General features: G+C 45.0%; 1 protein-coding gene across 2 annotated transcripts; it reads right to left on the bottom strand.

Moving 5' to 3' along the window:
• Nucleotides 1–334: 334 nt before the first annotated feature.
• On the bottom strand, nt 335–15,150 carry med24 (mediator complex subunit 24). 2 transcript variants are annotated; one of them, XM_027018637.2, is made up of 26 exons: nt 14,773–15,150; nt 14,389–14,532; nt 14,116–14,198; nt 13,144–13,182; nt 12,834–12,907; nt 12,022–12,245; nt 11,364–11,475; nt 10,936–11,086; nt 10,734–10,847; nt 10,529–10,576; nt 10,095–10,177; nt 9,736–9,822; nt 9,358–9,469; nt 9,015–9,157; nt 8,471–8,508; nt 8,248–8,330; nt 6,715–6,893; nt 4,648–4,747; nt 4,364–4,539; nt 3,105–3,372; nt 2,750–2,931; nt 1,641–1,734; nt 1,348–1,447; nt 1,019–1,099; nt 766–914; nt 335–630 (listed from the first exon to the last, which is right to left on the bottom strand). In XM_027018637.2, the coding sequence occupies exons 2-26, from the start codon at nt 14,516–14,518 to the stop codon at nt 514–516; spliced, it is 2,967 nt and encodes a 988-aa protein (XP_026874438.1). In that variant the 5' UTR covers nt 14,519–14,532; nt 14,773–15,150; the 3' UTR covers nt 335–513. The 2 variants fall into 2 exon arrangements, with proteins under 2 accessions (XP_026874438.1, XP_026874440.1); XM_027018639.2 differs by lacking the exon at nt 14,773–15,150 and having other exon boundaries at nt 12,022–12,270; nt 14,389–14,481.
• Nucleotides 15,151–15,962: the final 812 nt, after the last annotated feature.

The raw sequence follows: 15,962 nt of genomic DNA on the forward strand, positions 1-15,962 counted from the left end.
ACTGTACGAGGATATATTCTATGAGTAAATGACAAAGCACGTTTGTAAGTCGCTCTGGATAAGAGCGTGTTAAATGCCATAAATGTGAATGTACATAGAAGAATCATGTAAACTGACCAAATTAAAAGTGTTTGCAGAGAGTAGGTGAATTTGCACTGTATTTGTCACAATACTTATAAATAACTGGAAGTGCTGGATTTTACTGGCCAATTCAATTCAGCACGTTTATATACTTCAACAAAAAAAAATTTTTTTTTACAGAATTAAGTTTTAATGTTGGCCAGTGGCTAGAAAGCTGGCACTTAAAAACAAAACAAATAAAAAACATCAGAAGTGAATTTCTCCTTATTTATTCGGGTTTTTTTTTTTTTTAAGGGCAATATATACACAATATGAATCAGTTTATCAGCTTTGTTATTGTCTAATGGGAAGCACCAGCACATGCCTCCAGCATCAATGAGACCCAGCAGTGTGTGTGTGTATGTGTGTGTGTGTGTGTGTGTTTTCTCTACTCTACAAAGCAGCAATGGCTTTGGCGGCCACTCTCCTGCCCAGAGGGAGGGTCATATCCGTGATTGACAAGATGACTCTGGGTTTGGCCAGAACGTGAAGCTTCACCAGCTCAGACACCTGTGGAAGACACACGCATGCACAGATACGCACGCACACACCCCAACAAACAGAAACATGCATGATTCCAGTAAGGTTAGAGGGTGCGTGCGTGTGTGTGTGTGAGAGTGTGAGAGAGAAAGCTAGCTCCCTCACCATAGTAAAGGGCATAAACTGAAGAATGCTCCCACGACTTCCTTGCTCAGTACACTCCACACACTCCTTGATGAAGCTCTGCACAAACTGGGTATGAGGGCCAGCAGTCTTGGAGCCCAGGATGGAGGAGATGAGCAGGAACAGATTTGCTACACACACGGATTAAGAAAGAGATGAAGGAGAGTGACAGAGAGTGACACACACACAGACAGACAGAGACAGAGAGAAAGAGAAAGAGAGAGAGAACACTGACCCAGCACACGGTTGAGGGGGTCTCTCATGTTGACGGTGTGGAGCTGAGCAGCTGACAGTGAGCTACTCATTGTGCGGTCACCTAAAAAATGTCAAAGGTAAAAAAAAAACAAAAACCTAGTGTAAGGAAATCAAGGCATATGGGCAAAGGTCATCTCTGCCATAACAGATATTTGACATCACCCAAACCCACACTCGGTATTCACACCTTATGTTTGTTGAATTCAGTATCCAGACTCTGGTACAGCCAATCAGCTGAAGCACGTAAAGCAGCCTTGAGGTACCTCTATGTACCACAGGGTTAAAGTTCACTGCCCTGGGGGGACTGACCTGGGCTAGACAACACAGCCGGCTCATCCTCGTTGGAGCTCAGCAAACGCATCAGCTTGGACGGCTGCGTATCGTCCAGTGGGAACAGACTGCTGTAGTCCTGTGGACCAATGAGAGGAAGTGGTCTCAGAGCCCAGGTGGGCATGGAATGAGAGAGCGAGGCCTGAGGGGGGAGACTAAGAGAGTACCGACACAATCTGTGTGCAAGAATTGTGCCAGTTGAACAGGAAGGATTCAGAAAACGGACGGAGAACAAGAGCGTGTGAGCGTGGGAGAGAGAACGGGGGCGACACCTCTATGTCTTCTCGCTGTCTTTTGCGCTGTCGGACCGAGGTGTGGAGTTTATGGTGAGACGAGTAGGAACTGAGGGCAGACCACACAGAGAGCCTAAACGCATGCACACACACACACACACACACACACACACACACACACACACACACACACACAGAGTCAAAACAAAAGTCAACATTCATGGAAACCCCAAAGAAAGTTATTTCCACCCTGCCTGGTAAATCTCTCACAAACACATGTACGCAAGTCTCTGGAGTTTAACTCAGCTGCTAACGCAACACTGTGGCGGAAGGACAGGAGGACACTCATTAGGGGTCTCCATTAGGTGAGGAGGTTTACTGCTGCATGTGGCACTGCCCAGGACATGAGTAGTGACCTTTAACCCTACATGGGCAGCTGCACCGTCCCACACACAGGAAAAAGCCAGCCCGGAAAACCAAAACACCAGCCTGAAACTAAGAGCCGGATGAGCTGGCACCCGCTTGTCCCAGCACACTTCTGGTTTCATCTCCCATTGAGAAAGACGGAAAGGAGCCACTTAACTGTAGAGAACAAGGAACAAACTGAGAGTAAAATCCACAATAAATAAAAGTGGCTGAGAGAAAACAGTGAAAGTGGAAGAAAGACACACAGTGTGTCAGTTTCGTGGCGAATCACAACCCTTATTTTCAGTTGGTTCCGGAATATGCTGCCGAGAACTTTCCAGTTAGCAAATGTCACATGGCCAAGAAGCTCCATTTCAAGAAACCAGAATATGGAAAAATATGTAACATTAGGGTTGTCTTTGGATTTTGGGGGTCATGATTGAAGTACCTCTGTTGAAGTAGATTGGTTCTTGCTCATAGCTGCTGAGCTATGTTCTAGTACGAACCCAACATCCCAGCCTGTGACAAATCGGCAGGCTTACATCAACTGCAAAGTCACCAATCAGAAGTCCTCATTTGCCAAGGATCTATCAACAGCTTCGCTTTTGTTTAGGCACATCTGACTCCAATGTCCATAGCTAGAGCCAGGACGTTTGAGACTAGAAGCCTGTACACCATAAAAGGGTACAAAAGGAGGTGTGTCGTACGCGGCAGGCGGGCCCTACGGAGGCGGCGAGGCTTACTTGGCGAGGGCTCTGCCCGGCGGGTCTGCCAGGCTGTGCCAGTGGGCGGGGTCTGTTAGCAGGTTGGGCAGAATATGGCCCAGGAGAGTGAGTGTGATCTGCTGCAGGTCCAAACTGAATATGCTGTAGAGGAGCTCCACCACACGGAAGGCCCATTCCTTACGGGTCTCCTTCAGGAGCTCCTGGGGTTAAAAAAAAAAAAAAAAAAAAAAAAAAAAAAAAACACACCACCACCACCACACCACACCACACCCACACACACAAAAAAAAAAAACAATCCACAGCTTTAAAACACCAACAAAAAAAAAAGGCTAATTAAATCTGGTGTAAACTTTTTTTTTCCACATACACACACCTTGACCAGGTTGTTGGTGAACCAGAACACTCCGCCCATGTGAAGCAGGCTCTCAAACAGGTGCAGGGCATGTGAATCAACCCAGCCCTTTGTAAGGACCAGGCGGAACTGGGTGTGCAGGGCCTGGCGGATGGGCTGGCGGGGTGGGAGCAGCCCGCGGTACGGGAGGGGCTCCTGCTGGCCCTCCGCCATGCCCCGCAGGGACTGACCCGTCTGCTGGAAGACATCAGCGCACATGCGCTCCAGGATGGAGCTCATGATGACCACTCTGAGAGGGAGAGAGGGAGAGGGGGTCCTCAAAACGTGCTGCTGTCTGAAGAAATGAGACACAAGATGCCTTGTTTCGGTGCACTCTGTAGGCGATGCCACTGCACTTGAACGGTCTCTTGACGGTGACCAATGTCCGATTTAGATGAGCTAACAAACTGGTTATCAGTTTATTAATAGTACAATTAACTTTGTATTTTGTGACTTCTCTGTGAAAGTACAAAGGTAAAAAGGCACACAATCGTACCAGGCGTGGCTTCGCCTCATCTGTGACGTCGTATCTAGCACGCTACTTTAGCTAGGGTGAACACACCTTTCTTTTCCTCTTTTTGGGACCTAAAAAGATTTGTCGCTCTGGGATTTCTAAAATGGCTAAAATATCTGGGACTTGGCTTTCCTTCCACCAACACGTTTGCTTTCTGCTGTCGTGCAGCTGTTTTTGCGTTTCTTTGGCCATGCTTTATAGCCTTCTCCCACCTTCTCGCACGCCCTGATTGGTCGATCATGTACACAATCAACACACAAGCGTTGGTCAAGACTGCTTCTCAGACTGCACTTGTGTGTGTGTGTGTAGTGGCTTCATAGAAGAGGACATGAAGTTGACCTTCTATATGATGTTCTGTGTGGCACTTTAACAAGGCCATTAAATGAATTCTAATTGAATTAAATTTAATACAACAGAAATGAAAGACAAATTTGAAAGAATTCGTTAAATTCTCATTAAAACAGCATTTTCATATCTAACACAGACTGAGCCTCAGTGAAGTAAACCAGGATGCATCAGGACTACTGAAACGTGTCGAGGTTAGTGAAGCAATGGAGTTTTCTGGCAGCTGATTTTCATTATTTTATGAACATTTAAAAAAAAGAATTTACTATACATTTTACAAATTGATTTTATTTGTACGGAACAGCTAAATGGAGAAGAATAAAATGAGTGTAAAATAAAATTAAATATAGTGTGTGTGAGTGAGTGAGAGTGAGAGACACACCGTTCGTTGTAAAACTGCAGCGTGTTTTCTCCGTAGAGCGGGGTCATGAGCTGGCGAATCATAGTCTGAGGTTTCTCCCTCTCGTCCAATCCCAGCATCCGAACGTGAGCCACCAACCAGGCCACTGCGCATATAGCCATGCTGCACACCTTCCCTTTGATGTTGTCAGTGATCTTCTGTGGATGGTCAGGGAGTGGAGGGTTGAATAGTGAGAGGAGCGAAGGCCAGCGTGCTGAGGAAGCATGGCTATCGAGGGGTAAACGAGGGGAGGGATTCCAGAGTACCTGCACCGCTTCTACTGACAACACTCCGTTCTCCCAGGCATTCAGGACCTCCAGGATAGCGGCAGGCGTGCCCAAACATATCTCGTGCCACTTCATCTGACTGGGAAAGGACGGAAAAAGACAAAAAACAAACAAACAAAAAAAACCATTAACAATAGCAAACACCCAACCATAGCAGCTACTTTGGGAGGAGTCACAGAGGCCCAGGCGCGGATCAGTACGCATTGCGTTATCGTTTGAGGAAGACGCACAGAGTGACCCATTTACGATCCCACCGTGACTTTGATTTCAACCCCACAGTCTGCTGCAGTATGTGGTGAATACACGGAATGCGACCTGGGTCTGTGGCGGACTCGTCCGTCAACGGCTCGACTATGGCAGCTACCGTGTGCATTCATCCCTTGAAGATTTAACACTGAGGAGTAAAACAAACGCAAACGAGAGAAAGAGAGGAAAAGAAAAACCAAGATGGCCGTCCAGGGCCCCTCACGCTAGGGTCTGCCCTGTCAGCCCGCTCCAAGCGAGTGTTAGCACAAAGCCAACTCTGCACCCTCCTGCGCGGTTGCAACACTGCAATGCTGCTGATTCATGCTGCTGATTCAGGCCTTTCAGAGAAACCAAGGCACTTCCAGTCAGACACCAACCCACAAACACCTCTAAGTGGGGTGGTTAGGTCGTCGCACTTCTTATACCTTTCAGGAAATAATGCAAACAGCTAGCGATCGTGCACCGCTGTGTGTGTGTGTGTCTGTGGAGAGATCTATAAGCCCAAGGTGCAAACTTTGAGACCTCAATGAATCAAACTTCCTGTTGCTGTCTCAGGGAATTTGCTCCTTGCCACAGTTATTCATTAAAAGTATTTTTTTAAAGCTCTAATTATTACCACTGCCTGCGCATAGTCAAACAAATGTGGGACTTCATAACAAGGTACATATTATTTGAGATATGCATATAATTACAATATTCATGTGTGCTGCGGTGTGCAATATAACATGTTCAATTACAACATGTAACTACCCGTAAGCGTAACGTGTAAAAACCATGACAACAACATAACTAATAAACCACCAATCAGGGCTGTACAATATATTACTCATGCCCATCACTGCCATGTGTGTCTAAAATTGAGGTAAATCCTAAATCAAAATGGATTTTATTGGAGTGGGAGAAAAGTATGGGCAGGGCATTATTAGGGTTGTAACACGGTTAATCACAGTATGAACAGGTGGTTTGCCCACCATTGCTTTTTCAAAGCACAGATTTAAAGCCACTCCCACCTATTCCAGGCTGCTCGTTTTTGACCTGTTCAAGTTCCTCTTGCCAGTGACCAGCCTCCCTGTTGTGCCCTGCGACCCACCAAACTGGAGGCTGGAGCTCACGGCCCCCTCCCTCTGGACTGCTAGATTGTATTAGGATGCCTCCATTTCTCCACTCCTGGGACGCGGCCGCACGGGGCCAAGTCTCCGGCTCGGTGCTTTGCTGGCTCGGTACTTTAGCTGATGCTTTTATTCAAAGCGACTTACAATTATGACTGAGCAATTGAGGGTTAAGGGCCCCAACAGTGGTGGGGCTTAAACCAGCAACCTTCCGGTTACAAGTCAAGTGCCTTAACTGCTGAGCTACCACTGAGCTAATTCTGCTCCCCCGAGCATGTTTCTAACTTTATCACAATCAACAGCTATCAAACGCACTGAAAAACGTAATCAAATCTGACCGTAAATAAAGGAACCAGCCACAGCTACATGTTAGCCTAGCTTTGGTGAAGTTAGCACTTTTGTAAAGCAAAGCTGTACACTACTGCGTTGGTCTTCACCACCCCACCCCACCTTCACGCATCCGCAATATAACAGAACTAGAGTGATAAACTGACAACATATGGGATTTTATATATAACAAAGTCAGTCCAAAAATCATATGTACACGTGCCGTCAGTCTTCCACATGCAGAACCATGCATTTTGGGATTAACAACAACCCGGTTAGGTGTGGAAAGGATGACCCCGTAACACCCGGGACGTGGTTTTGCATCTGCGTTTGAAGTGTCTGATCCACGAGGGAAATTACTCACACAAGCTTCATCTCAGAGGAGGTGTTGAGCAGCGCCACCAGGCTCTCCACCTTGCCGGGCTCCGGCCGGAAACACGGGTGCTCCGGGTTCAGAGTCTTCCCCTCCTCCGGCATGCACATCAGGAGCCACGTCTCGAAGAACGGCGGCTCGCCCGACAGACTGGGCTCCGACAGGATCACCTGAGGGAGGGAAAAATGACAGGGATGGACAAGGAGAAAGAGAGAGAGAAAGAAATGGTTTTTTTTTTAATTCAACAGTTACCTAAGAACGCTGCCTGATCCAAAACTGGGGTCAATCCTGACCAACTACAGACCCAGTGACCACCGCCTGGCCATAGAGACCGGCAGACATAAAATAGTCCTGCTTATCTAAAGAGCAGAGACAGTGCCAGGACTAGAAGAAGTTAGTTCTCAGATTAGAACTAAATTCTTTACCAAAATTAGTCACATATTCCCTGAGTTTAAAAATCTCCCCGATGAGGAGAAGCTGCCATATGTTCTTGGTGAACATAAAGAGTTCAGCACACTGGAAGCGCTGTATGTTCACTCCTGCCACAGTCTGAGGGACAGTGCGTGACCATGTCAGATACCAGGGATACAGACTTACATTATTAGTAGTAGTAGATGAACATCATCATCATCCCCATTATTTTACGTTATGGAGGTAATGTTGGAAGTAATAATGGTAACAGAAGTACTGTTATTTAGTTATAATATCACTATTATTGTTGTCACCATTATTGGTAGTGGCTGTATGATTGTTGTCATCTTTTCTTTAACATGTTAATTTCTTCATCAAAGCTTTAGAAATACAAAAGGTGAATATTTGTCATGCCAGTAAAGCAACACTGAATTGAATTGAGAGAGAGGGAGTGAAAGTGGGAGAGAGAGAGAGAGAGAGAGAGAGAGAGAGAGAGAGAGAGAGAGAGAGAGAGAGCACGAGAGCGAGAGCAAGAGAGGTCTTGTTTAATCCTGTGGTTGAAGATGTCATGTGAAAATCCCACTATTCAGTAATACCCATTGGAAGACGGTTTCTGCATGTGAGCTCTGCCTCATCTTAAACGTTCTTCCTGTTGCTGTCTCAGGGAGTTTCTCCCTGCTACCATCCATTAAGTGTCTAGAACGTTCCACTGTGGAAAGTGTCAAGCAGAGAGATTTTAACTGAACTGAGAAGGACATGGAACTGTGGGGGGAAAACGTATTTATGATTTTTGCTTTTGTTACATCTAACAAAACTACACATGCTTATAGAAAGTTTAGTTTCCAGCCGATACAGACTTTGGATGGCACAGACAGCGGATTTGCAGGGAAGCTTCTGTTGCCTCTCCACTGATAATGACTCACAAAGCTATTGCACATCACACATAACTGTCCACTCTACTTTCACTACCCTCAGGACCCATAACACACACACACACGCGGTGGGTGGAAAAAAACTTGTTAAACAAGATCCCTGCCATACATGTGCATCATGAAAGGTAGGGGTGTGTGTGTGTGTGTGTGTGCGCGCGCGCGCGTGCGTGTAAGCACTTACCTCTGATCCATATGTCTGGACAACATGACAGAGCATGAGAAAGGAAATATCAAACAGCAGTGCTCTCACAGAAGCAGACTTGGCTAAAGAAAAAATAAACAAAAAAAAAAGTTACACTGCTGTAACTTACATTCTATGCTCCAGCACAATTAACTCACTTATTTAAAAATTTGGCTTTTTCAATTTGACTGGCTAACAGGAATTGTAGTGACCAACCACTCACATCCTTCACCAGTGATATGTTTCGGAAACTCGTTCAACCTGCAAGAAAATAACAAAATCAGCATAACGGCTTCACGGTGCGAGTGGTGTTAACGCGATCTCTTATACAGGTCAAAGGTGCATGACACTGACCACGTCATCTCCTGGAGAACTACCCTGATAAGGGTCGATAAGGTTGGAGGTGACACTAGCTATCCAGATGTCACTTGTTCCACAGTGACCATTAACTGCACAACACCAGTAAACAGCTGCAAAAGCGGGGCATCGATGCTCGTTAGCGCGTTTATTAACGCGGGGCATCGATGCTCGTTAGCGCGTTTATTAACGCGGGGCATCGATGCTCGTTAGCGCGTTTATTAACGCGGGGCATCGATGCTCGTTAGCGCGTTTATTAACGCGGGGCATCGATGCTCGTTAGCGCGTTTATTAACGCGGGGCATCGATGCTCGTTAGCGCGTTTATTAACGCAGGGCACGGACACTCTAACACGTTTAATAAGGCGCTGGGTTATAGGGTACAGCTCTGAAGTGCGAGCATTCGCTTACTTAATGAACTTGCGTGCGAAAGACTTGAGTTTCCCAGTGGCGGCGGCGGCGGCCAGGAGCAGGTCCAGGCTCTTCCCCGACAGCATGTGGCCCAGGACTCCCAGCAGCCCCTCCGGAGACTTGGAGTGATCCGCGTCTACGGTCTGCATGTGCAGAAATAAAGAGATTAAGTATCTGTGACCTGAACCTCAAAACAGATTTGATTCCACATTCAAGAGAGTTCAAAATAGTTTTAGCAAAGGAGTAACGGAGGCGGCTCCCTCGGGACTCCGCCAGCTCGCGCGGATGGAGGGTATGTACTGATGTGCTGTGGTGCGAGCTGAAGCAGTTCAGCGCTGGGCACCTTGAGAATGTTGGTGACGGTGGGCTCCGCGCGCAAGATGAGGCCAGGGTTGGGCTGGATGTTGGCATTCTCTGTAGTCTTCAGCTTTGGGGCATGCTCTCGGTCCTGAGTCCTGCAGGAGGAGACGCAGCGCAAAAGGGTGAGACGGGCGGAGAGAAACAGAGGATGAAGAGAGAAAGAGAAAGAGAGAGAGATAGGGACAGGTAGCGAAAGGAAAGAGACACGCAGAGAGAAAAGCAGGAGGGAGAGAGAGAGAAAGATAAAGAGAAAAAGGAGAGAGGACAGAGATGGTGGAAGAGAACAAGAGAGAGCGGTGCACGGAGGAAGCAGCAGGTGAGAGTCTGGGAGTTGCAGCATGTTGTAAGGAAGAGGGCATACCGTTTGGCTGTGAGAATGGCTGTGTTGGACTCCGACAGCAAACCAAGCTTATTGCACTCCTGAAGCAGCAGACTCAGGCAATCACAGCTATACACACACACACAGACCATGAGACAATATTTAAAAGTATAAATTGCTGGAAACTATAAGCAACAGAAGCCAAAATACACTTGCTGACACCAGGGCCACACAAATGTTCATTTATCAGATTTGAAAAGCATGTCCTGTTGCATGACTGATTCTTCTAAGTTGTCTTTCCTTTATTTTATCCTCTCACTGACTCATTTATGAGTGGTACACATTCGCCCCCTCTCCCCATGTCCGAGGTAGACAGTCTCCCTGTGTCTGATGTTACATACTTGCATCTCTGGTCTGCCTTATCCAGTAGTGGAGTGAGCTTTAGCAGGTACTCAAACGCCACGTGCACGTCCTCCATGAAGTCCTGACCAGAGCACAATAGTTAGTATTTGATAGTGCAGCAGTGTGTGTGTGTGTGTGTGTGTGTGTGTGTGTGTGTGTGTGTGTAAACCAAAAGGTGTCGGTGCGGTTGTGTGTGTACGCAAGTGCCCATATCTAGATCAGTAACACAAAGACAAAAGCTTTTAAACAAGAACGCCAACATATGATGCCCTCATAAAATGCTTTAACTTGTATGTAACTTTTTATACATTTTTGAATGTTTATGGGAAATGAGAATAGAGACACATCCATATTTGTGAGCTATGTATATACATATTTATAATATGTCATATAAAGTCAAGCCCAAGGGTCATTGATGTAAAGGGAACTGCACCCTCTCTCCTTGTGGGTACTTCTTCAGCCTGAGCAAGACCTGGGGGATCTGAGGAGAAAACAAGCCCACAGGAGAGCGCAGTCAAGACACTGCTTAGCGCAGTCAAGACATCGACATTCTTCTTCATTATACCTCATTCCAACAGCCAATCAGAATGTGCATAATGCCTTGGCACGAAAGGTGGTCTGCCCTGCTCGTCACAGACCTTGAGGAACGTGAAGGCGGTCCACTTGAGCTCCTCTGTGCCCTCTGGAGACTCGATGAGCCCAGTGAAGCAGGCCTTCCAGACCTCTAGCACGAACAGTGGCGCAGGAATACGCTACCGAGAGAGAGAGGCGCCCACGTGAACCTGTGCAGCACAGCCACGGATGACGCTATGAACTCTCAGAGTTGTAGTCCGAGCGCACCTGCATCCTGCGGATCATCATGAGCTGCTCGACGAGGGGCTGGATCTCGCCAGTCAGGTTCATGGTTCCCTCGAGCATGACAAAGGCGTGCACGGAAGGAAAGGATGTCTGGACCGGAGGCTCACACTGCATACACAGCATCTGTGGGATACTAACGGAACAGACGAAGTGGCTCTGCTTGTGCGAACTTGGGTCAGCGGCTTCATTTTCGCTTCTTTGCTGGTTTGGCCCGAGTTCTCGCCAAACGCACCAAGTTTCATTAAGCGCAACATCATACTGTTTTGGAGAACTAGTATTTCTAGGAAAACTATAAATACATGTCCATGCTTCTTCAAAAGCAGCAAACTTCCAGAAAACTGCTTAATGGACGTCATTTTTAGTAGCCACACATCGTGTGTGCAGGACAGAAGGGCAGCCACAATTCTCACCTTTTGACCAATGAAACACACTCTTCCAGCTTACTTCTCAACGTCTGATTTGTCAAGCTGCCAAGATTCTCGGTGAGCTTGATTAAAGCTTGTTCCACATTGGTCCATGAAGCTGCACAATGGTATGGGGTACAAATAGCACTGGGTTAGGGTTGCATTTGGGTTTTAAACCACCTGAAATAACAGAGCAGAGCACCTGCCATGATGTAGTAACTTGTTTTGGTAAGTTAATCAACCAGAAAATGTAGAGTTCATTTCAGAGTGCTCACCAAGCAAACATTCACAGAAGAAAAAATATATATACACACACACACACACACACACACACACACACACACACACACACACACACACACACACACACACACACACACACACACACACACACACACACACACACACACACACACACACACACACACCAGTAGTGATACTGCAGCAACAACACCTTTTAAGAATTTATAATTATGGCAAAGCAGAGGTCAAATTCAAGTGCAGCTATTCACAAACACTGACTTATAAATCAAAATGAAAACTTTCATGGCTGTGTACAGTACGATTTTCTAAATTTCAACAATCAGTTTTCATGCTTGGCTGCTTTTAAAGTAGTAAACACTAGCTTCGCCAACCCACACTCCTCACACGGGCCGCCGCTTACCCTGTTCCTCCAGGCGGGCGATGTGCACCAGGGCTCTATTCTTGGTCCTCAGCAGTAGGCTCTCCAGGCGTTCCTGACAGGCCCTGAGGCTGGCCTCTCCACTGGCCAGAGCCCCTGGATCCCTCAGCCTCTCACAGTACCAGGCGCAGCCCTGCAGGAGCCACACCACGGCACCCAGCAGGGCCCGACACAGGCCAATGCATTCCTCCGCTTTACCGTGGCAGCTGGGCACAGCGGCAGGCAGGACAGCTGGGTCAGGACATTTACATTTACCGCATTTGGCAAACGAAGCTTGCATATTTATCAGTGTGACAGTTACATGTGCTCCTTGGGACTAAATCCCATGATTTTGGTCTTGATAGAACAACACACCATTTGCTGTATCAGTTGTGATCCAAGACAGTATAGATGTGATTGAGCAACACAGACAAAGAACTATACTATCTATTAGCTTAAAGGAAAAATCTACCATAAACAAACTGTACACTAATATATAGAATCAACTGGTTACTTTCAGTGACAATCAAGAATGATTTCATTGCATACTTCAATAATTGGCTTTTTTGGTTGGGTACTTTTACTTCAGTGAACAATTTGGTACATTACTCAGAATGCCAGCCACACCCCCTAATAACTCAAGTTTCATGTCACTGCATTTCATTCCTGACTTTTGAGCTTAGATTTTGCTGTCTTACATTAATTCTGTTGCTGTTTATTACTATATTTAACACCACTTAATAATAAAATGACATGCATACAACATCTCTCAGAGCTTTTACAGTTTATAGCTCATATGACAAGCTACATCACACCTGAGACAGTGGGAGAACATGTCCATGATCTCCAAGAGTGATTTGATGCAAAGCTCCCGTGAGAAATCTTCAAACTGTGGATGAACATATACAAACTGTCATATAGTTATTCTCTTATATTGGGACTGCAGACACATCACTAGGCGCTGTAGTACGGTGTGTCTAAACTGCTGTCTTGGAGACGACACGTGCATTGCTATAGTGTGTCTAAACCACAGTCAGAGAGACCATATTTTTATTTTCCACTGGTCTCCATATTACACAGCAAGTTTCAAATGGGATGAGAAAAAGCTGATGAATGAATACCAACCTTACTAATGGCAGTGAGAACACTGGAGTAGGACACCATCTACAGGGGAAAGAGGAGCAACGCAGCATGTGAAGGACTCTGTGCTGGGAGTCAGTGAATGCTGTACACACTGTTCCAAGTCACCTCGAGTGTGACATCTACACATCGCACTGCAGCTGCCGTGCCAGCTTTGATTCAATTCAGTTTGCAATCTATCTTCCCCTTCAAATAGATTTTTAAATACGATATGAATCATACCATCGGTCACTGTTTGAAACTCAGCAGTTATCAGTGGATAGAAAAACAGAATTACCCCCAAATTTTAATTCTTAAACATTGGTAATACTGCACTACTCCTTGACTCTAAAATGAGTTTCATACTGCATGACCACTAATGAAATTTTAACTATAGGCAATACATTCAGAGGTAACAAATGAAAGACTCCAGCTTCACATGCTGGCCAATTCTTTGACCCTGGTAATGCTTAAAACTATGCCAAAACAAATTTCTCATTGTGATTCACCACTGGTACTGCAAGATATTCTGGGACTAGGTCTGGAAAACCAAATCTAGGTGTTTGAAATGCAAAAAAAGCGTGATATAAATTCCATAACTCACATATATGGTAAAATGTTCTAAATGTAGTAGGAATTAATAAAATTACAATGATTAACTGGTTAAACTTGTGGCCTGTAGTTGTTTATATATGCTGCATGAATCAATGTTGTATAAGGGATTCATATTAAATCTAAATATAACCAATGAATACTTAAATTTTCATATCACATAAGGCCATGTCTCAGAGTTTAGGTGGGCTTTTTGAGAGAGCAACAGTTGTTCAAGGACATTCCCAGTATCTGTATATTAGTATAAAGCCATGTGATTGGTTTACAGGAGAAACACAGCTCCTTGGTAAAGAAGTTTCAAAAACACTATTCCCCCGAGGCCTGGAGAAGGTCAACTGTGTCACAGATTTCATTTAAGACACTGACCTGAGAACTGATGGCATACTTCAAATAAGAGAGAATCAGGGGGTTCGGAGAAGGTCCAATCATCGCCTGCTCCAGCAACGCGTCTACTCCAGAAAAACAGATGCAGCAGTTATGTATTACAAATGTACCATCCAACAAAATCAGTTTACTTCAATACGACGCCCACACTAGGTGCAGCTTCTACGCGAACAGAAGGGCGCAAGGCGTGGTCTCCCGTAAACGCTGTTGCCATGATCCGTAACAGGATGGAGGATGATGGAGGATACCGGAGACCTGCGAGGTTGATGTAATCCCACGTCGCGCCTTTGGGACAGTTCTTCTTGATGTTGATGGCCCACTGGTAGGCACTCCAGCGCTCCTTCCACGCTTGGAGAATGGCTTGTTTTAGGTTCACCACCTTCATAGCGCCTTCAAAAACTGAGAAAGACATATATATATAGTTTATATTGTTTATATTAAAAAAAAAAACAAACTTTGTTGCCAAGCTAACTTAACCAGCTAGTTGGCTAGCTAGTGGCTAGATAAAGATTCCCCAACAAAAAGATAGCCACAAGACTAAGCCTGGTCCTTGCCACATGTATTTGTGGATGAGCTGACGATTTAAGTAGTCACCTCAACTACTCCAACTAAAACACATAATTTGAAAAGGATGCTTACCTGAATTTACTGTTATTTTAGGTAAGAGTGAGTGTTTACATGTAGCTAGCGCGCTAGGTCATTCGCATAAAGCCTTCGGCGTTTTCGAAGCAACACCGTGCCTTTGGATTGGTCAAGTATTCAGTATAATTGAATACTATTGGTTAGCTGAATTCCAACGCTATCTGATTGGTTTATACGCGTCCGATCTGCTCACAAACGTATCTGATTGAGTTCGTTGCACGTTTATTTACAACTATTTGAAAAAAAAAAGGTAAAAAATTGTGAATATTTATTTTAACAATCACACCATCATATCTGAAACTAATATCTAGATGTTTCTTTTTTTTTCTTGCAAAAATGGAAAGAAATTGAAATAAAACAGGTACTGGTATGCCACCACCGCTACAGGGCGCAAATCGTTAACCCGAGCACGGGACTCGCACGCGCCTGCGCTCGCGACCCTAGGGCTCGAGCACAATAACGAGTTTGATTGCTTGGCCGACTTGCTGGGGGTTAGTAGAGCAGATGTAAAATCTGTCATTATTTAGCAGTAGGTGATTTCAGGGTAACTGTTTTCTATAAGATGGATACTGTAGCTACTGAAATAGCTATTGTGACAATGGCTGCCATAAATGGTGACCCCTTTATATTGGCTAAGTTTCTAACCTTACAGGCTATGACATTTTTAGAGGTAGAAAACCTGGAGTGAAACCTCTGTCTTCTTTTATTTGTGTCATAAGCAAACAGACAAATCCAAATGTTTCTCACTGTTCAAATTCAAATGGAATGTAAAAAGAAGAATTTACTAAGAATTCAATAATTTATGTGTACATATTTTCCCACCCCGCATATTCATCTTCTAAAGTAGAATAAACACAAAACAAAAATGGATAACAGAATGAAACATCTTTGCTAAACATAGGCTAAAAATAGGGTTTAAATGTAATATTCAAAGAATTCAAGACAGTGGCTTAAACATAATTCTATTGCATGCATTTCTTGATAACAGCATTTCTTCTTTTGCATAGTTCCAAAATAGTTACAGGGTTTTTTTGCAAGTTGTGCACCAATGCTTGCTTCCTTTGTGATTTCTTAAGTATTCAAAATGGCATTTCTTGGAAAGAGTGATCTGGCACAACTTCACAAGCATAACCAAAATGCTTAGAAGAGAACTTCAGAAAAGGGTGAAATCACTTGATGATTAAAGA

Source organism: Electrophorus electricus, chromosome 14 (genome assembly GCF_013358815.1).
Source record: "Electrophorus electricus isolate fEleEle1 chromosome 14, fEleEle1.pri, whole genome shotgun sequence".
Taxonomy (NCBI): domain Eukaryota; kingdom Metazoa; phylum Chordata; class Actinopteri; order Gymnotiformes; family Gymnotidae; genus Electrophorus; species Electrophorus electricus.